General features: G+C 53.6%; 1 protein-coding gene across 1 annotated transcript; it reads right to left on the bottom strand.

The window, feature by feature from the left end:
• Nucleotides 1-206: 206 nt before the first annotated feature.
• On the bottom strand, nt 207-12,322 carry SLC35D1 (solute carrier family 35 member D1). Its single transcript, XM_054073338.1, has 12 exons — nt 12,096-12,322; nt 11,406-11,439; nt 11,243-11,329; nt 10,867-10,934; nt 10,331-10,402; nt 9,479-9,547; nt 9,069-9,171; nt 8,410-8,502; nt 4,929-4,996; nt 4,513-4,591; nt 3,581-3,663; nt 207-2,799 (listed from the first exon to the last, which is right to left on the bottom strand). The coding sequence occupies exons 1-12, from the start codon at nt 12,299-12,301 to the stop codon at nt 2,691-2,693; spliced, it is 1,071 nt and encodes a 356-aa protein (XP_053929313.1). The 5' UTR covers nt 12,302-12,322; the 3' UTR covers nt 207-2,690.
• Nucleotides 12,323-16,850: the final 4,528 nt, after the last annotated feature.

Raw genomic sequence — 16,850 nt, 5'->3', positions numbered from 1 at the left:
AAAGCACAAGGGGGGCTTGTTTGGCTGAAGGAGCCTATTAAGATCTTTTCCTCAAAGGATATTTAAAACTGAAAGGCCAAGTGTCATCCCTCAGCCCAGGTGGGGTGCTGGCCACACCCCTGGTTTATTTGGCTCAGCATCTCCATTATCACCATCCTTCTCTTGGTGCTCCAGGGCCAGCTCCTGATGAAAGGAAGAGCCAGCAGGACAGGAGGAGGGAACATCATTGGTTTATTTGACGCCAATACAAAAATACATAGGCACATAAAATCCTTTTTGCTATCATCACTGACGGACATATAAAGCCTGCCATACATTCAAATAAAAAGGTCATTCTTTTAATCACTAAAATGGTCATTTTGTAAATAGAATCTATATAGAAAACATTTTAGTTGATTAATAGCATAGAAAATACTGTTGTAGGACCTCTGTTTGCTTTCCCAGTGCATACAATACCATCCGGACCCTGGCACTGAACTGTGCCCCATTACAAAAAAATAAGCTTTAAAAATACTTTACCCTTTGGACAACAAATCTAACCAGTAGATTCTAAAATGAACAACAATCATAGCTTTTGACGGAACCGGCATCCTGACCTTGAATGCCTCCATGACATGATGAGCAAACAGCGAGTTGGCAATAGCTCGTTGAGAGCGGGTGGGATGGAGGTGGGGGGCTGAGGGGGGCTGAGAGTGGCACAGGCAGCACTGCAGGGACCAGAGGAGCCCAGGAGCTCCCCCAGAGCAGACAAACAAGCAGCTCTGGGGCTTCTGTACAGCAGGGGGCATTTGCCATCCCTACAACCAGGAGAGCTCTGCAGCCGAGTGATAGCAAAGCTGAAGTTTTACTGAAATTTAGGAAGCAATGAAAATTATCAGGGAATTTTTTTCTTTCTCCCATTCTGGAGCCTCACCGAAGGGCAGTGCCTTGATCCAGAATGCACCGACTGCCCGTGCTGCTGTGTAAATACGGCAACACGCCAGCCCCAATGCCCCCATCCCGCTGCCCTCAAAAGGGAAGGAGACCCTGGCTGCAGCACAGCTGGCCAGGAGGACTCCAGGGATGGGATTGCGGGGCAGGTGGCAGCAGACCCACCTCACATCTCCACCAGCACATCAGGCCCTGCAGCACGGTCACAGAACGGTTGGTCACATGTAAAGACATTGGGGTTCAGCACTCCAATAAATGCAGCTTTGCTAAACAGCAGGTGCTTTTTTTTTTTTTTAGCAAATACCTTCCAGAAACAATTTATATTGTCTATAGAAGCTATTTCCCTGGTTACTGAAGGAATGTAGACAAAAAATCCTCATAGTTTTACCAAAATTTTCTTCTAACCAATATTACAAACAATTCTTTTAAAACCAAAAGACAATCCAAGGAGAGACCTAGAAGCAAGTGCTGTGTAAGACAACCTTTAAAAAAATCAGTTAACACTGCCTGACTTATTAAAAATCCCATTCTTTTAATGGGTCACAAAGTGAAGCTAACTTACTACATCAGAAAACAAGCTGTGGGACAGGGCTTGCCAAAGCTGAAGGGCTGGTACTGCTGTGCACGCTCAGTGCCATGGAGATGAGCAGCAGCACCCCCATCCACATCCCACCAGCACCGAGAGGTTCCCATTGCCTTGCCAAAATGCCACTGTTGAAATTTCCATGCCTTTTCCAGGCATGTGCACAGTGCAGACGGGTGGGAAAGGGATTGGAGGGGCAGGAGCATCAGCCCACACTTTGCAGCTGATTTTCTGAAGGAGGCGGCTCTGGGTGCCAGCTGGGACAATGGCAGCTCTCCTGCAAACCCTTTTCCTACTCCCCCTTGGATCCAAAGGGCCCTGCGAGGTCCCTGTACCCGGGGCCAGCCCCAGCACGGCCAGCAGCTTTCCCAAATCCAAGGGATTCTGACGCTGGGGTAGTTTGAGGGAGGCTGCTGGCCCTGCACTGGTGGTGGTAAAACCTTCACGATGGGGACGTTCCTGAGCCTTGTAAAAGAGACCTGGGGCAGGAAGGAGAGGGGTGAATGTTTGCAGGGCTCTCAGAAACGAAGGAGGGTAAACCCAGCTTTAAAAGTGGATTAATAGAACAAAAACAACCCCCAAACCAACCAACAAATGTAAATTCAGAGACCACTGCACATTCAACAAAGGGGCTTTGGCCCAAACAGGGCACTTCCTGCAGAAGCAGCTTTGCTGGGAGAACACTGGTGCTCACCTGGGAGAGGAGGGGTCCCACCTGCCCCCTGGAGACGGATCTGTGCTGGGTCCCACAGCCCAGCAGGTGCTGCCCCACCAGAGAGATCAAGCCTGGGGAGGCCCTGGCATCCACCCCCGGCTGCGCATGGTGCCCAGGTGCACTGAGGGGAGAGGCAGCCAAGGATGCTCGGGGTGCAGCCCTTGGCACTAGGCACAGTCCTCCGGATTATGTGTACACTGCTCGTGCCAGCCTCTACTGCCAAATCTCAGCATGATTAGAAACCCACTAGTTCCTCACGATCAGACTTTGACAGACATATTCTTCACTACACAGTCAGTCATCTTCCCCATCTTCCCAATAATTTGTAAAGGCAGCAATCTGGATTGTGCAAATTAAGAGCATCGCAGATACTCCTTGGCAGGCACCCTGGATTCCTTCCCACATTCTGCCCACAATCAGCTGAACAGAAATAGGTTGCTTCCAATAAAAGCACTTCCCTGGTCACACAGAGCTTTTTCCTTTAATATCCATCTTGATGCCAGCTTCGGACTGCTTATTCATTTGCTCCTCCGTGAAAGTGATGTATGAATACACCAGGCTTCCAGCAATACTGCAAAACAAGGTAGGGGAGGACAATGAGATACCCCAGCTCAGAGCCACTGCAGCTACACGGCTGGTTTCACTCCTGCTCTGCACGGCACCAACCTGCTGCCAGCAGATACAGGAGATGCTGCCCTTCACACGGACACATTTATCAGTTCTATAGACCTGCCCTGGGCAGCCGCAAACACACCGCCTGCCAAAGTCAAAGCCATGGGTGTGCCAGCGGTCAAGGATGTGCTGCAAGCATCCATTTGCAAGAAAATTCTCTGTTTTGTTTCACTTTTACCCAAATGCTCACTAGCCTGAGCCCCAAGCCTAGCACCAGAGACACTCCACCACTGACGGAATCCTGCTGAAAGACAGGGGGAGAACAAAGCCACTTCTTACAATACAGAAATTCTCTCCAGACCAGAAAGGAGACTTTTCCAAACACTGTGCTAAAATACCGAGGGAAATACACCAAAAAATACTTCTCTTGCTACCTTAGTTATACAATTCGGATATGCAAGTCTGAGAACAACTTAGATATGCTGCTAAAATATGCTTGTGTGCTCTGGCTTTAAAACAACCAGCGTCTGCCTGGGGCTCCCCACAACCCGAGCTGTAAGCAGGCTCTGTGCCGTGAGACACAGGCCAGCGCCACGCTGGCTCCTCTGCTGCAGCACTGACCCCAGCGCAGAGGAGTTTGGGGTTGGAGAAGACTGTTGAGCCAGTCAAACCATCTCAGTCTCATTGCAATTTTGACTTGCAAATCATAAATAACAACTGCAAAGGCCCAATGTTCTTACCTGATATTTAGACCAATGAAGTTTGTCCATGTAAAAATATAGTCTCCTCCAAAAAACATCCCAATATAGGTTATTAAAATATTCTGCAAAGGAACAAGATTTTAGCAACAGGTTTCTCTGTAGCCCAAGGCAAGCACATGCTCTAAGCATTTAAGCAATATGGAGAAAGGAAACCCCAGATGCAGACAGTGTGGAACAGGTACATGGTAGCAACACCGGACTTGAAGGGGGGGGGGGGTGTGTCATAGCTGCTGGGAAATGCTCCTGAACAGGGGCTGCAGTTGCTGAGGCCATGATGCTCTCCCTCATCTTGAGACCAGCACTAACGTGAGAATAACATCCAGGAGTGCCAAGTATTTTTGCAGGAGGCTTATTGGGCTGAGGTGACCTAGAGGAACACAGCTGTTTCTGGGCTTTTTGTATGTCATTAGCCCTGGAGAAGCTAGACACACAGACCACAGTCAGTGCCATGCAGGGCTGCTTGCTGCGACTGCTGTGCAGACATGCACAGTCTATTTCTACTCCATTCAGCAGCAAAGAAATAATAAATCATAAACTAATCCCACTGGAGTTGCCCTCCCTTCCATGCCATGCCCAGCAGAAGCTCCAGAGCCTCAGCCCAGCCCTTCCTGTGCTGCTGTGGAGCCGGGAGACATGCTGTGCTGAAGCAGCATGAAGCAGGATGCAGGGAGGCTGTGGATGGAACAGCCCTGAGGCTGTTCACGCCTTCTGCTGGAATTGCTCCTGCAGGCAGCGGCACCCGCTGCACACCCCGGGAGGGAGGTGTGAGGTGACTCAGGCCACGCAGAGCTGGAGCGCGCCGTGGTGCCAGGCACACCCCACCCCTGTGCCAACAGCTAATGCCACTGCTTAATACCAGCCCCAAGCAACAATAACTGCAATGCTCGCCTGATGGCGGAGAAACCACTTACCTTAATGCAGCCAACTATTGTAGTTGTAAGAGCAGAATTATACTGAGTGCAAAGAACTGTGGAGTACATCAAAATAAACCTGCAGGAGGAAGAGCTGATGTCAGGCTTCAGGACATGCTTCAGGCATTGCCATTCATCTCTGCCCCTCTTCTGTACAGCGGTATTTATAACACTATTTTCTTCACTAAATCTGAACTGAAGCACGGTGGGAAATAATTTCCATCTGCCACAGCTCTCAGAAATGGTGTTCCCACCAGAGCTAAAGATTTCTTATTATTTTCTAAGCCAGAATGGCTCATGCCACCAGAATACACCAGGTCTGGAACGGTAACTCCTCCCCTGCACCCCATGTTTCCATGAATACAGCCCAGCCCTGTGAGCCAGGGAGCACCCACCGCAGCAGCATACGGCCTTACCCCATTACACACGACAGTGTAAACTGCATGATGAAGAGCGCGTCTGCCCAGCCCTGGTACTCCATCGCCTGCAAAAAACACACCTCGGCCCTTAGAGGAGGAAACAGTAATTCACAGCAAAACAAGAAACAACCCCCTGACATTGGCTTTCATGTCACAGTAGGAAAAACCAAACCCAAACAGAGCCCAGTGCAATATGCCAAGGCTGTGGGACAGCTGGTTGTCCACATCAACATCATCTCCTGCCCGTGGCAGCGCCTAGCACACCCCTCAGGGAATAAGCAGTGGTGAACAACAGCCCTACCAGCACGAGGGACCAGGAAAGGCATTTCCCAGCTGGTTGCTGTCCAGAACTGCCCTCCTTGTGATTCCTCCATTACAAACCATAACGCTTAGACAGCACATCCCAGGGGAATTTAACCTCTGGAGATGGTGCTGACAAAATGGATAAAGGAAGCCTGGATTTCATGGTAGGGCTTGTTTTGTTGGGGTTTTGTTTGTTTGTTTTGAAGTTACGCTCCATGCAGCTGAACACATTTTTGCCAGCTGCAAGTCTGGGGAGGGCTCTGAGACCAAAGCTCCAGCAGCAGGAGCTGATTTGCTACGGGAACAGGGAAGGAAGCCAGAGGGGATTACTGCCAGCTAGGCTGGGGACACGGGTCAGAAGGAAACTGATGCAGCTCAACAAGAAGTGTGGAGTCCTGATCCTGGGGAGGAACAACCTCCTGCACCAAGACATGTTGGAGCCACCCAGCTAGGAAGCAGCTCCGCACAACAGCCCCGATGGCTGGAGGACACCAGGCTAACCGCAGGCCAACAACACAGCCCTGCTGCAAGGAAGGGGAATGGTGTCCTGGCAGCACCAGACAAAGTGCTGGCAGCAGGTCAAGGGAGTGGACCTTTCCTCTCTGCTCAGCACTGGCAAGGCCACCCCCAAGTGCTGGGTCCAGTGCTGGGCTGCCCAGTACAAAAGAGACATGGGCATACTGGGGAGAGACCAGCGAGGGCCACCACGACGCTGAAAGGACCAGAGCATCTCTCCCAGGAGAGGCTGGGACAGCTGGGGCTGCTCAGCCCGGAGTAGAGCAGGCTCAGGGAGTTCTCACCTATGTGTATGAACACCTGCGGGCAGGGTACAGAAAGGATGGAGCCAGGCTCTTCCAGGGGTGCCCAGTGTGATGACCAGAGGCCACAGACACACATGGATACACAGGAGGGTCCCTCTGGACATCAGCAAACACTTGTTCAGGGCACAGTTGACATAGTGGCACAGGCTGCCAGGTTGGTAGTGGAGGCTCCACCCATGGAAACACCCAGAACCCAATGGGAGAGGGTCCTGGGCCACCTGCTGGGAGGGGGTTGGACCAGATGAGCTCCAGAGGTCCCAGCCAAACCCAACCAGCCTATGGTGTGGTGAGGGCAGAATAGAGTGATGACTGGGCCCTCCAATCTTCCCTCCCACAGGGGAGAGAAGGGCTGCCAGGAGCACAGGGATCCTCCAAGCAGCTGGGATGGTCCTTTCCAACAGGGACATGATATGCCAGCCAGGGTGATACCTTCCTGGGCTGCAGCACCTCCCATACAAGGGCAGGCTGAAAGAGTTAGGCTTGTTCAGCCTGGAGAAGAGATGGCTCCAAGGAGACCTTAGAACAGCCTTCCAGTACTTAAAGGGGGCCTACAGGAAAGATGGGGAAGGGCCATCTGTCAGGGAGTGCAGGGATAGAATAAGGGGTAATTGTTTTAAGCTGAAAGAGAGGAGATTTAAATTAGATATTAGAAAGAAATTATTCACTCTGAAGGTGCTGAGGCATTGGAACAAGTTGCCCAAAGAAGCTGTGCACACCTTCATCCCTGGAGGTGTTCAAGGCCAGGCTGGATGAGACTTTCAGCAACCTGATCCAGTGGAAGGTGTCCTTGCCTGTAGCAGGGTGGTTGGAACTGGCTGATCTTTAAGGTCCCTTCCAACCCAAACCATTCCATGATTTATGATTTGGTTATTCCTGCAGGAGATGCAATCTCTTCACCTCCAGGAATTATTTGCAGGGCTTTGCTCACCACCATCAACACACCCATTTCTGCCTCTCACAAAGCATGGCATGATGAGACATCATTACCTTTGATGCTTGCTAATGAACTGCAAGATATAACACATCCACGTGCACGAGTACAGCGTGAAGGTTTCCTATGCAGAGCCCTCCTGCCCCAGTGTGGCCCCCCACGACGCAGCCCCCATCCCATCTCTTCCCCAGGAGCCATCCCCGCGTCAGACACGTTCAGCTGCACACCCTTCACAAGAGGGTTTTTCATCAGGCTGCAAACGTGGAGTTTCCTGGCAGCAGCCCCAACAGAGCGCATCTTTGTCTGCCTCCGGCTGCCAGGAGCCTGGCCAGGGAAAAAGAATTTTATTCAGGGGGAAAAAAAAAAACTAAACAAGCAATTTCTCCACAGGCTGAACAGAGGCTGCACAGTGCAGCAGAGAGCAATATTTTGCTCCTCATCCGCCAACTCCTGCTAATAAATGAGCACTTTATCCCCAAACTTTATCCCCAACGAGTTGCTCTTTCTGAAGGGGAAGGTCTGAGCTACCTCCATCGGGTCTCCTCGCTAATCACAGCTCATTATCTTAGCAACTGCTCACCAGGGCTTACCATCAGGGCATTAAGCTCATAATGAGAGAAAAGCCACCAGGCACTCCCTGCCTCAGCACAGTGGGGGTGGGAATGGGACAGGGGCATTGGCATTGGCACCCACAGCACCCACTCAGCAGGGTATGGGTGGGAAACACTTCCAGCCTTCAGCACTTGCCTTCTCTGTCCCTGTTGAGGGATGCTCCATCATGCAGGCATGAAAAGCAGATGCTCTTGCTTAGGAAAGCTGAGCGAGTACAGCAACACATCAGTGAGTGTAATAATAACACTACTACAGATTTCAAATATACAGAACTGTGCATAAACCAGGTCACGTCCTGTTAGGGCAGTGTGGGCAAATCGACCTCTAGAAAAATTCAACGCAACAACCACCCCAGTGAGAGGAAAGGACTGAAAGAGTCTAGCGCAGCCCATTTCTTCTAAAAATACTCCACTTCTTTGTTCTAAATAATATGTGGTTTCACTTACTGCTTTTGCACTTCCCCATCCCTCAAGCATTACAGAAATACCTGAATGGAGGAACTCCATGGATTTGAAGCCTAGCGTGTGACAGTTACCATCTACCTATGCAGCTTCCCTCTCTACTCAAACATGGCCTCAAACTATCACTTGCCCCAGCCTCTTGTCTTGGATGCTACGCAGAACTGATTTGTAAACTGAGAATAATGACCTACTCTGCAGTTTCACATTTTGAGCATTTCCCATTGTACATAAGAGGGTGAAGTTACAGAAAAGTGCCTTCTAACAAACAGTAAATGCTCTTTTATGCATCTCATTTTGCCCATAAGGTATTTTGCCCATAAAGATTTCACTTTTGGGGGCAGGAATCCTACCTTTTGCGCATCTCCGGTGAAGTAGGCAATGGTCAGGGTGGGAAGGATCATAAACAGTGCATTGTAATATAGCAGACCATATTTTCCCAGCTCCTAGAAATAAGAAACATCTGTGTATTTAAGTTGGTTCCAAATGGGAACATAAAACCTTATTCACATTGCTACTGAAAAAATGACTCTTGCGAGCTAAATCCACACAGGATTCTCAGAGACAGAAAAGTTTGACTATTTATTTACATATATAGACACAGACACACGTGTGCATGTATATATATACACACATAAAACCCACAGAATCAGAATCACAGAATCATTTAGGTTGGAAAAGACTTTTAAGATCATTGAGTCCAACTGTAAGAGACTCAGGCAACAAGCTTGCAAGGGGCTTTATGGTCAGCATCAATCAAAATGCCATTTCTTTGCTGTTGCAAGGGATTGCGGTCATAACCGGCACAGGGGCCCACCTCTGGCTGGTGCTGTTTAGCAACGCTGGCACCGAAAGCAGCACAGTGGTATTGCCAAACCTTTTGGACAGGAGATTTTCGGAGACAGATGGAGTGGCATCAGCTGAGCCTCCCCCCTTTGCACCTCAGATGCAAGCTGCTACCAAACTAAGCACAACGCTGCAACGCCCAGAATGAAGCCGAAGGTCAGCTTACCTTTGAATCCAGCTTCTGTTTCACATAGGCACCATTTGCAGCTGTTAAGGCATCGTTAATAAGGATAAAAATATATCCTTCCAGATCGAATGCCAAGTCAGCACTGGGAAAGGAAAAAAGCATAAGTTACAGTTTGGAGCTTTGCAGAGTGTAACGCTTGCAAGATTCCTTCCACCTTCTGCTTAGCCATTAAGTTGTCAGAAAAAGTTAATCATGGGAGGAGGGATGGGCATTTGGGTCAGTAATACATTCTTTCCTACTTGATGTCCAAGAGTAAAAAAAAGTCAGCATTTACTCTCTCTCTCTTCTGGGGACACAGCGTGGTCCTTGCCGCCCCTGAGCTTTGCTGGGTGTCCCAGGCGGGGGCCTTTCCATAAGAACGGAGAGAGGACAGCAAACTGGGAGCTCACCTGGCAGCTACGAATGCACCGATGATCATGGCAAATACTGTCATCTGAATACTCCAAGAAAACTTCTTCCTGAAAGGAGAAGCAGGAGGACACTGTGTCACCCCCCGTAAATTTTCACTGAAGCGCTTTGGAGAAAAGCATAGAGAAAACTTTCCTCCACCAGAACATATCGGTGGGGGGTAGAAAACGCCAGGCACACAAACCTGTGCAAAAGCAGCAAGTGAAAGCAAGACATTTTTATACAATTTTCCCTGATTTAAAGCAAAGTAATAACTTAGCATTGATAAGCTGGAACTTTATGAAGTCCTACAACTCTGCCTATTGCAGAGGAGCATTCATCTGGGTGCTTGGTACCACATGAGGACCAGCACAGCACCTTGGTGCCTGATGACACCCGGCACGAGCAGTTTGGGTCTTTATATGTGCCCAGGTGGCGGTGAGCTGTTAGCAGGGGCGTCTGGGCACAACACCTCCCCCCATCCAGAACTATACCGCACAGCTCTGCTGCAAGCAGAGACAGAGCACATCTATCTTCTCCCGCCAGGCAGCTACACGTGGCACCGCATCTGGCCCAGCTCCCTCCAGGCACGAAGGAGGTTCAAGGAAAAGGGCTGTGCCAATCCAGGCAAGTCACTGGCACAAGTAACACACTGCTGCTCTCTGTATCCACTTCCTCTGCCCACCCTTGTTCCCAAAACTCTGCTTAGAGCCAAAATCCCTGAGCACACGGATCTTCAACACACAAAAGCTCACTGACACACTGCACAGTGTTCCAACACCTTCAGGCTTTCGTAACTTTATCCAGTTATCTGTCACTGAAAGCCCTCGAGGGAAGGGGCTGGAAAGACTCACTTGAGCAGGAATCCTTCAGCAAACATTGTAAACAGGATGGAAAACCTTCGCAGGACAGTGAACATCGGCAGGCTATAAGAAGAAGGTTTAGCAGAGTGAAAGGGCTTCCCTCAACCCGGCGTTGCCGAAATGCAGTTCTGCAGCCACCCGCTGAGCAATGGGCTCCAGAGAACAGAGCACTGATGAGCCTACCAGTTTCCTTACAGAAACTCCATTACTCCCACACACAGACTGGCACTGCTCACGTTGCACCTTGTCAGGGTGGGGGACCCCACAGATGACCCCAGACCCTCAGCCACAGTTGGAGAAGGTCAGATCCCCATCCTTCCCTGCCCACAGCCTGGGGAAGGCGTTCAGAAACACACACATAGCTTGCTGGAGCGTGGGCAGAGGAGGAACCGTATCGCCCCAAGCGGCTTCTGCTCAGCTCACCCCACCCCTGCAAAGCCTTGGGGCCCAGCTGCAGTTCCCCACCAACACCAGACCCCCTCAAGGACCCCGCTGTATACCCCCCAGGAGAGAAAAACCATCCATACTTCAGTTTCTTTGTGCTGAACAGTCCTGTGATCTGGTTCCCAAAATACAGAAGAGGTAGAGGAAACGTCTAGAAAATTTTAAGAGGGATAATACATAGCATGAGCAACCAGCAAAAGCCAAGGAGCTCCCCAGCAGCACCCTCATTTTATAAATTTATATAGAATTATTTCCACCCACGATGGAAATGTTCACACAGGCACGTGTCCCAGCTGCTCCGTGGCCGCAGGCTCCTGCACGGCTCACTGCTGCTGGGGCAACGAGCCCAGGAATCCTGCTGCCAAAAAATCTGGTGGCACCTCCCACAGGTGAGGGGCTGGGGCAGAGACCACCCCCCAGTCTTGAGGTGAAGGAGGGGTGTCTGAGGAGGGGGCTTACCCGCCGGGGGACATGCCTGTCGAGGTCAGGGAATTTGACCACCCGCAGTGCCTTGCCTGCCCAGAGCACCGCCACCGTCGCCAGCATCTGCAAGACAGCAGGGGTCAGCCCGACAGCCCCCCAGCATGGGGGTCAGGGGGGTAATAGTCAGGGACCCACTCACCTGGCCCAGCCCCACACACAGCGAGGAGGGGAACCTGCAGGCAGAGAGCAGACATCACTGGGAGCACCTACACGGTGGGGGGCATCAGCCACGCACCCCGCTCTGTGCGTGGGGAGGGGGACAGCAGCGGCCCCAAGCCCCAAAACCTGCAGAGCCTGTAGCCATGGGGCCACTGCTCAGCCATGCGGGGGGGGGGCCATAGGAAGTGGGGGCACGCACGGAGGGAAAGGAAGGAGGAGATGGACGGGGGGGGGGGGGGGGGGGGGGGGGGGGGGAGGGAAAGAGGGGGGGATGCACGGGGGGAAAGGAGGGGGGGGATGTACGGGGGAAAAGGAGGGGGGGATGGACGGGGGAAAAGGAGGGGGGTAAGCATGGGGGGAAAGGAGTGGGGGTAAGCACGGAGGGAAAGGAGGGGGGGTAAGCACGGAGGGAAAGGAGGGGGGGTAAGCACGGGGGGAAAGGAGGGGGGAAAGGAGGGGGGATGCACGGGGAGAAAGGAGGGGGGGATGCACGGGGAGAAAGGAGGGGGAAGGGGGAGGGACGCATGGCGGGCCCATCCCCACAGCACGGCGGTACCCAGGGGTGTAAAAGGCCCCAGGACGAGGGATCTGCCTGGGGGTGCCTGGCCCCAAGGCTGGGCGGTGCGGGGTCTGGACTGTGGGGGTCGCCCGGGGCCGCGGCGGGCCGTACCCGTAGGTGGTGAGGACGCTCTTGTTGACGACGACGATGAGGAAGGAGCTGAGCCCGTAGAAGGCCGCCGCCAGCAGCTTGAGGCAGAGCGTGAGGCCCGGCGCCGCCATGCCCCGCTCAGCATCGCCGGGCACGGGGGCTCCGGCGGGGGCTCCCCCCTCGGGCCCGGCCGCCGGGCGTCTGCGCGCCGCGGGGGTCGACGACATGGCGGGGCGGGGAGGAACGAGGGGCGGGGGCGGGGAGGGGGCGTGGCAACACGAGAGGGGCGGGGACATAGGTGGGGCGGGGCTAAAGGGACCGGACAGGGACACAGAGGGAGCCCACGAATGAGGGGGAGGGGCCAAATGTGAGGGGCGTGGCCACATGGGAGGAGAGGACCCGTTGAAGGAGGCGGGGCCCCGGATAGAGGCGGGGCCAAGAGAGATGGGCGGAGCCACATGAAAGGGCGGGGCAAATGGGAGGGTGGGGACATTGGAGAGGGGCGGAGCCAGTGCAGAGAGGGGGCACCAGGGAACCAGGGGATGGGGCGGGGCCACAACAGACGGGGAGGGGCCAAGAGAGAGGCGGGGTCGGGGTCCAGTTGAAGGGGCGGGGCCTAGGGACCAGGGGCGGGGCGGGCATTGAGTGGGGTGCGGGGTAGGCACAGGGTTCTGTGGGGGGAGCTGCATGGGGAGGGTGGATCTCACAGAGTTTGGGCGTGGGTATAGGGGGTATGGCATGGAGGGGCACAGCACGGCACACAGCTTTGTGCAGGGTCTTGGGGCAGGGGCATCACACAGGAGATTTCATAGAATCATAGAATCATAGAATCATAGAATCATAGAATCATAGAACAGTTTGGGCTGGAAGGGACCTTAAAGATCATCCAGTTCCAGCCCACCCTGCCATGGGCAGGGAAACCTCCCACTAGACCAGGCTGCCCAAAGCCCCATCCAGCCTGGCCCCCAGGGATGAGGCAGGCACAGCCTTCCTGGGCAACCTGTGCCAGTGCCTCACCACTCTCAGGGTGAGGAATTCCTTCCTTATCTCTAGTCTAAATCTGCCCCTCCCCAGTTTATACCCATTCCTGTAATCCGATCAGTACAAGTCTTTGTAAACAGATCTATTGGCACAGGGGTAAAACACTGAGGAGGGGTCTGGTGTGAGAGGACATTCACCGGGGGGACCCCACAGGGTCTTGGCATGGGAGCATGTGGCATTGCCCAGGGACCTGGGGGATGAGCGTGAGGGGGCATTGCACAGCAATCTGGCATGGGGCACATTGCACAGAGGAGGGACTTGAGGGGAGGAATCAGGAGCCTTCGGTGGGGCAAGGGCATGGGAGGCGGGTGCTGTGCAGGGGGCTGGCATAGTGGGCATTGTGTGGGGAGAAGTCATGGGGAGGCTGTTACAGAGGGTGGGCACTGGGGCATGGCACCATGTGGGTGTCATTGCAGGGACAAGAGGGGACATGTGCCCTTTTCTGGGAGGCATCACAAGGGGTTCTCTCCCTCCTCACAGCAGAAGCAGGGGAGGGGGGTGCGGGCTGGGGGATGCAGCTGTCACTGCTGTCACTGACACGGTCGGGCGCTGGGGCCCAGCACCCTGCAAGCTATTGCCCTTGTGTGACCCTGCACGTAGGATTTTGGCACCAGGCCTTTCCCTCTCAGAGATTAAATCTTCCCCTCTGGGCTATGTTCTAGCAAGTGGAAAATCTCCAAAATATGTCAGCTTGAAAAAAAACCCCACCACCCTATAGGTTACATCAGAAAACCCAGTGGTGTTTAAGATTTCGCTGGAAGACAAGAACTAACGCACACACCTAATGCAGTCACTGCTGCGGTATCTGCTTTCCACCACCCACACGTCCCGTTCGCAGCTAGGGACCCAGCTCACACCGAGGGGCTGTGCCAGTGTGGGGGCAGAGCAGGTCCGACGTGGGGCAGATGCAGGGGAGCCCATGGCGAGGGACTGGTGCTGCAGCCCCTTGTGATGGGGGTATGGGGACAGCAAATGGCTGGAAGGACAAAGCCAGCACAGGCGACCATGGAGATGGTGCTCTGGGGTGGGGACAGAGACGGAGGATGGGCATGGTGTCTTGCAGACTGGATGCAGGGGGGTTTGAGGTGAGCCCCAGCTTGGCAGTCCCAGCCACAGCGCTTTAGTGTCATTCTAGATGGGAGGAGGTAAGGCAGCTGTGCGATGTTTGTTGTCCTTGGCCACAACAATGTTTGCAGAAGAAAGGGCCCCTTTCTGAGAGCTTTATCCCCAATTATCCCCCTGCCACATCCAGACCTGCCTGGGCACAGCCAACCCCTGCAGCCTCCAGCGTGAAACAGGGCATTGCAGCCCCATGGGCACGAGCTGCTGCTCGCTCTGTCGTGCTCCTTCTTGCCCCAGCGCACTCCCGCTTGCCCTGGTGTGCTCCCACTCGCCCTGGTGTGCTCCCACTGGTCCTACTGCCCTCCTGCTCACCCTGATGCACTCCTGCTCACCTTGATGCACTCCAGCTCACCTTGGTGCAGTCCCACTCACCCCAGCATGCTTATCTTCACTCCCTTCGCTCACAAGGGGAAAGCAAACTCTTTGTCCAAACTTTCCTCTTTTTTTCCTGGCTGATTTTTGTCCCTGTTGCTGCCCCACTCCCAGTGAAGGGGCACGGGAGGGACCATTCCCCTGCATAGATCACAGGGGAGCTCTGGCCTGCAGGAAGGACAGATCGACTTCAGAGACTAGGAGCAAATTTCCCATATCAAGAATGTCCTTTTAGCCTGGCCAAAACCCACAATCAACAAAGCTTTCTCATTGGCATCACCTTCCTCGTTCCTGCACTAAGTCCTGTCCATCCTTATCCAGCTGAAGCGCGGGCTTGGACCTGGAAATATTTACTCCTTCAACAGCAGAGAGGAACCTAGCCCTGCCCGGACACTGATGTCAGTGGGATTGACGCAAGAGGCCCCGATTCCCAGGCCTGCCCTCCTGCTGGCACATCTATCATCTCCCAGCAGCACTGTTGAGCCTGTGGTGATGGACAGGGTGCTGCAGACCTTCTGGCATGCAGGGAACCCCTGTGAACCACGCTGGTGGGGGTGCAGCTCCCCATCCCCTTGGCAGCAGCACAAATGCCACCACAGGAGTTTCAAGGTGAAATATTTGGACCCTCTGGATAAAGGGGTTTGGTGGGCAGCAGAAGGTGCGACTGTGGCAATGCAGGCATGGTGAGAAGGAGACATGCCTGGTACCTGCTGCAGGACGGCATGCCTGGGATGGCCATGTCCCCTGTGTCCCCAGTGCTAAACACAGCTCTGAGTATGACACAAGTGCTTTGCTTTTGGCAGCAAAGCTCATTCTGGCCCAACCTTTCCTTCCTGCTAAACTAAGCCTCTGACTCACTGCAGTAATTTTAGTGTGCCTGGCCAGCAGCAAGCCCACCAAAGATAACAAATGTTAAATTAATCCACTTAAATCTTAATCTCATTTGGCAACGAGCTCAGTCAGAAGTTTCTGCCCAGCGCCAAACTGACGGTGACTCTGGGGCAGCACGCACGTCCTGGGGAGACAGGAAAGGGGCTTCAGAGCCTGGTGTTCCCTGGGGCATGGGGTCATAGAGGGGGTGGCAGGATCCGGGAGCACCCAGTGCTGGTGGCAGTGGCAGATGGGGGGTGAGGGGCTGGCACAGGGCAGGTCTTGGCAGCCAACAAGGAAGCCTCCGTGAGATGCAATCGCCTGCACGGGGCAGGTTATGCAGCTTGGGAAAGTCATGCTAGAGTGGAGATGGGAGTGAGGCACCATGGTCCTCATGCTGTCCCGCATATCTTCTTGGCCACTTCAGTTCAAGGCCAGTGGGGCCCCTGAAGACATGAGGGCTGTCAGAGGAAAGGGGACGCAAGTGCTCAATGCAACCAAGGCAGGTAGGGGATAGGGAAAAAGTGCTTGTAGGTAAGGGAGTATCTGACCCCAGCCCTGGGCTGGACACAGCGAGTATGTTGTGGGCATATGGTTGGAAAAAGGCTGTGGAGCTTCCTGGGTCCCAAGTGAAATCTTCCTTCTGTAAGGAAGATGTAAGCAAACCACAAAGGGCCCCAAACGGAGCAAGAGGCACAATGGGGTTTGGAAAGACCAGGCAGTGTATCCTGCCTCCGAGGAAGTCTGAAGCAACTGAGTTTTGTCAGCACAGGAAAGAGGAAGCCATGGGAAAGACAAAGCCATGAACACTCATGCTCATCCCCTCCTGCTCAAAGACTGGCTGCATTGGGGGACAGAGTCGCATCTCACTGTGGCCACTTGGGAGAAGATGAGAAGTTTAACTGGCACCAAAGGGACTGATGGTGGATGTGAACAAAACAAATTGGGAAATATGGGAAGCAGCAGCACAGGGAGGCTGTGACACCCATCCCAGGAAGGCACTGAGGCTGGCTGGGTGCTGGGGAGCAGCCACGATGCACCATGGCTGGGGACACACTGACCCCCATCCAGATACACTGTGCCAGCTCCAGATCTGCTGTGCCAGCTCCAGACACACATCCTGGTGTTGTTGCCCAGGCTCCAGATGAGCTGTCTGAGCTCAGATATCTTTGCCCTGGGTGCTGTCCCAGCTCCAGATGTGTGTACACACGGTGCCACCCCAGATCCAGATGCCAGGGTCTGGCTCTAGACGCGCATGCTTGCAGTGCTGCCCCATCCCAAATGTGAAGGCCCATGGTGCTGCCTCAGCCCCAGATACGTACCCATGCAGTGCTGCCTGGCCCCAGGTGTGCAGCCCTGCATTGGATCACA

The sequence above is a fragment of the Cuculus canorus genome, chromosome 8 (genome assembly GCF_017976375.1).
Source record: "Cuculus canorus isolate bCucCan1 chromosome 8, bCucCan1.pri, whole genome shotgun sequence".
NCBI lineage: Eukaryota > Metazoa > Chordata > Aves > Cuculiformes > Cuculidae > Cuculus > Cuculus canorus.
The sequence above is the reverse complement of the archived record's forward strand: the minus strand, read 5'-3'. Positions and strand labels throughout refer to the sequence as shown.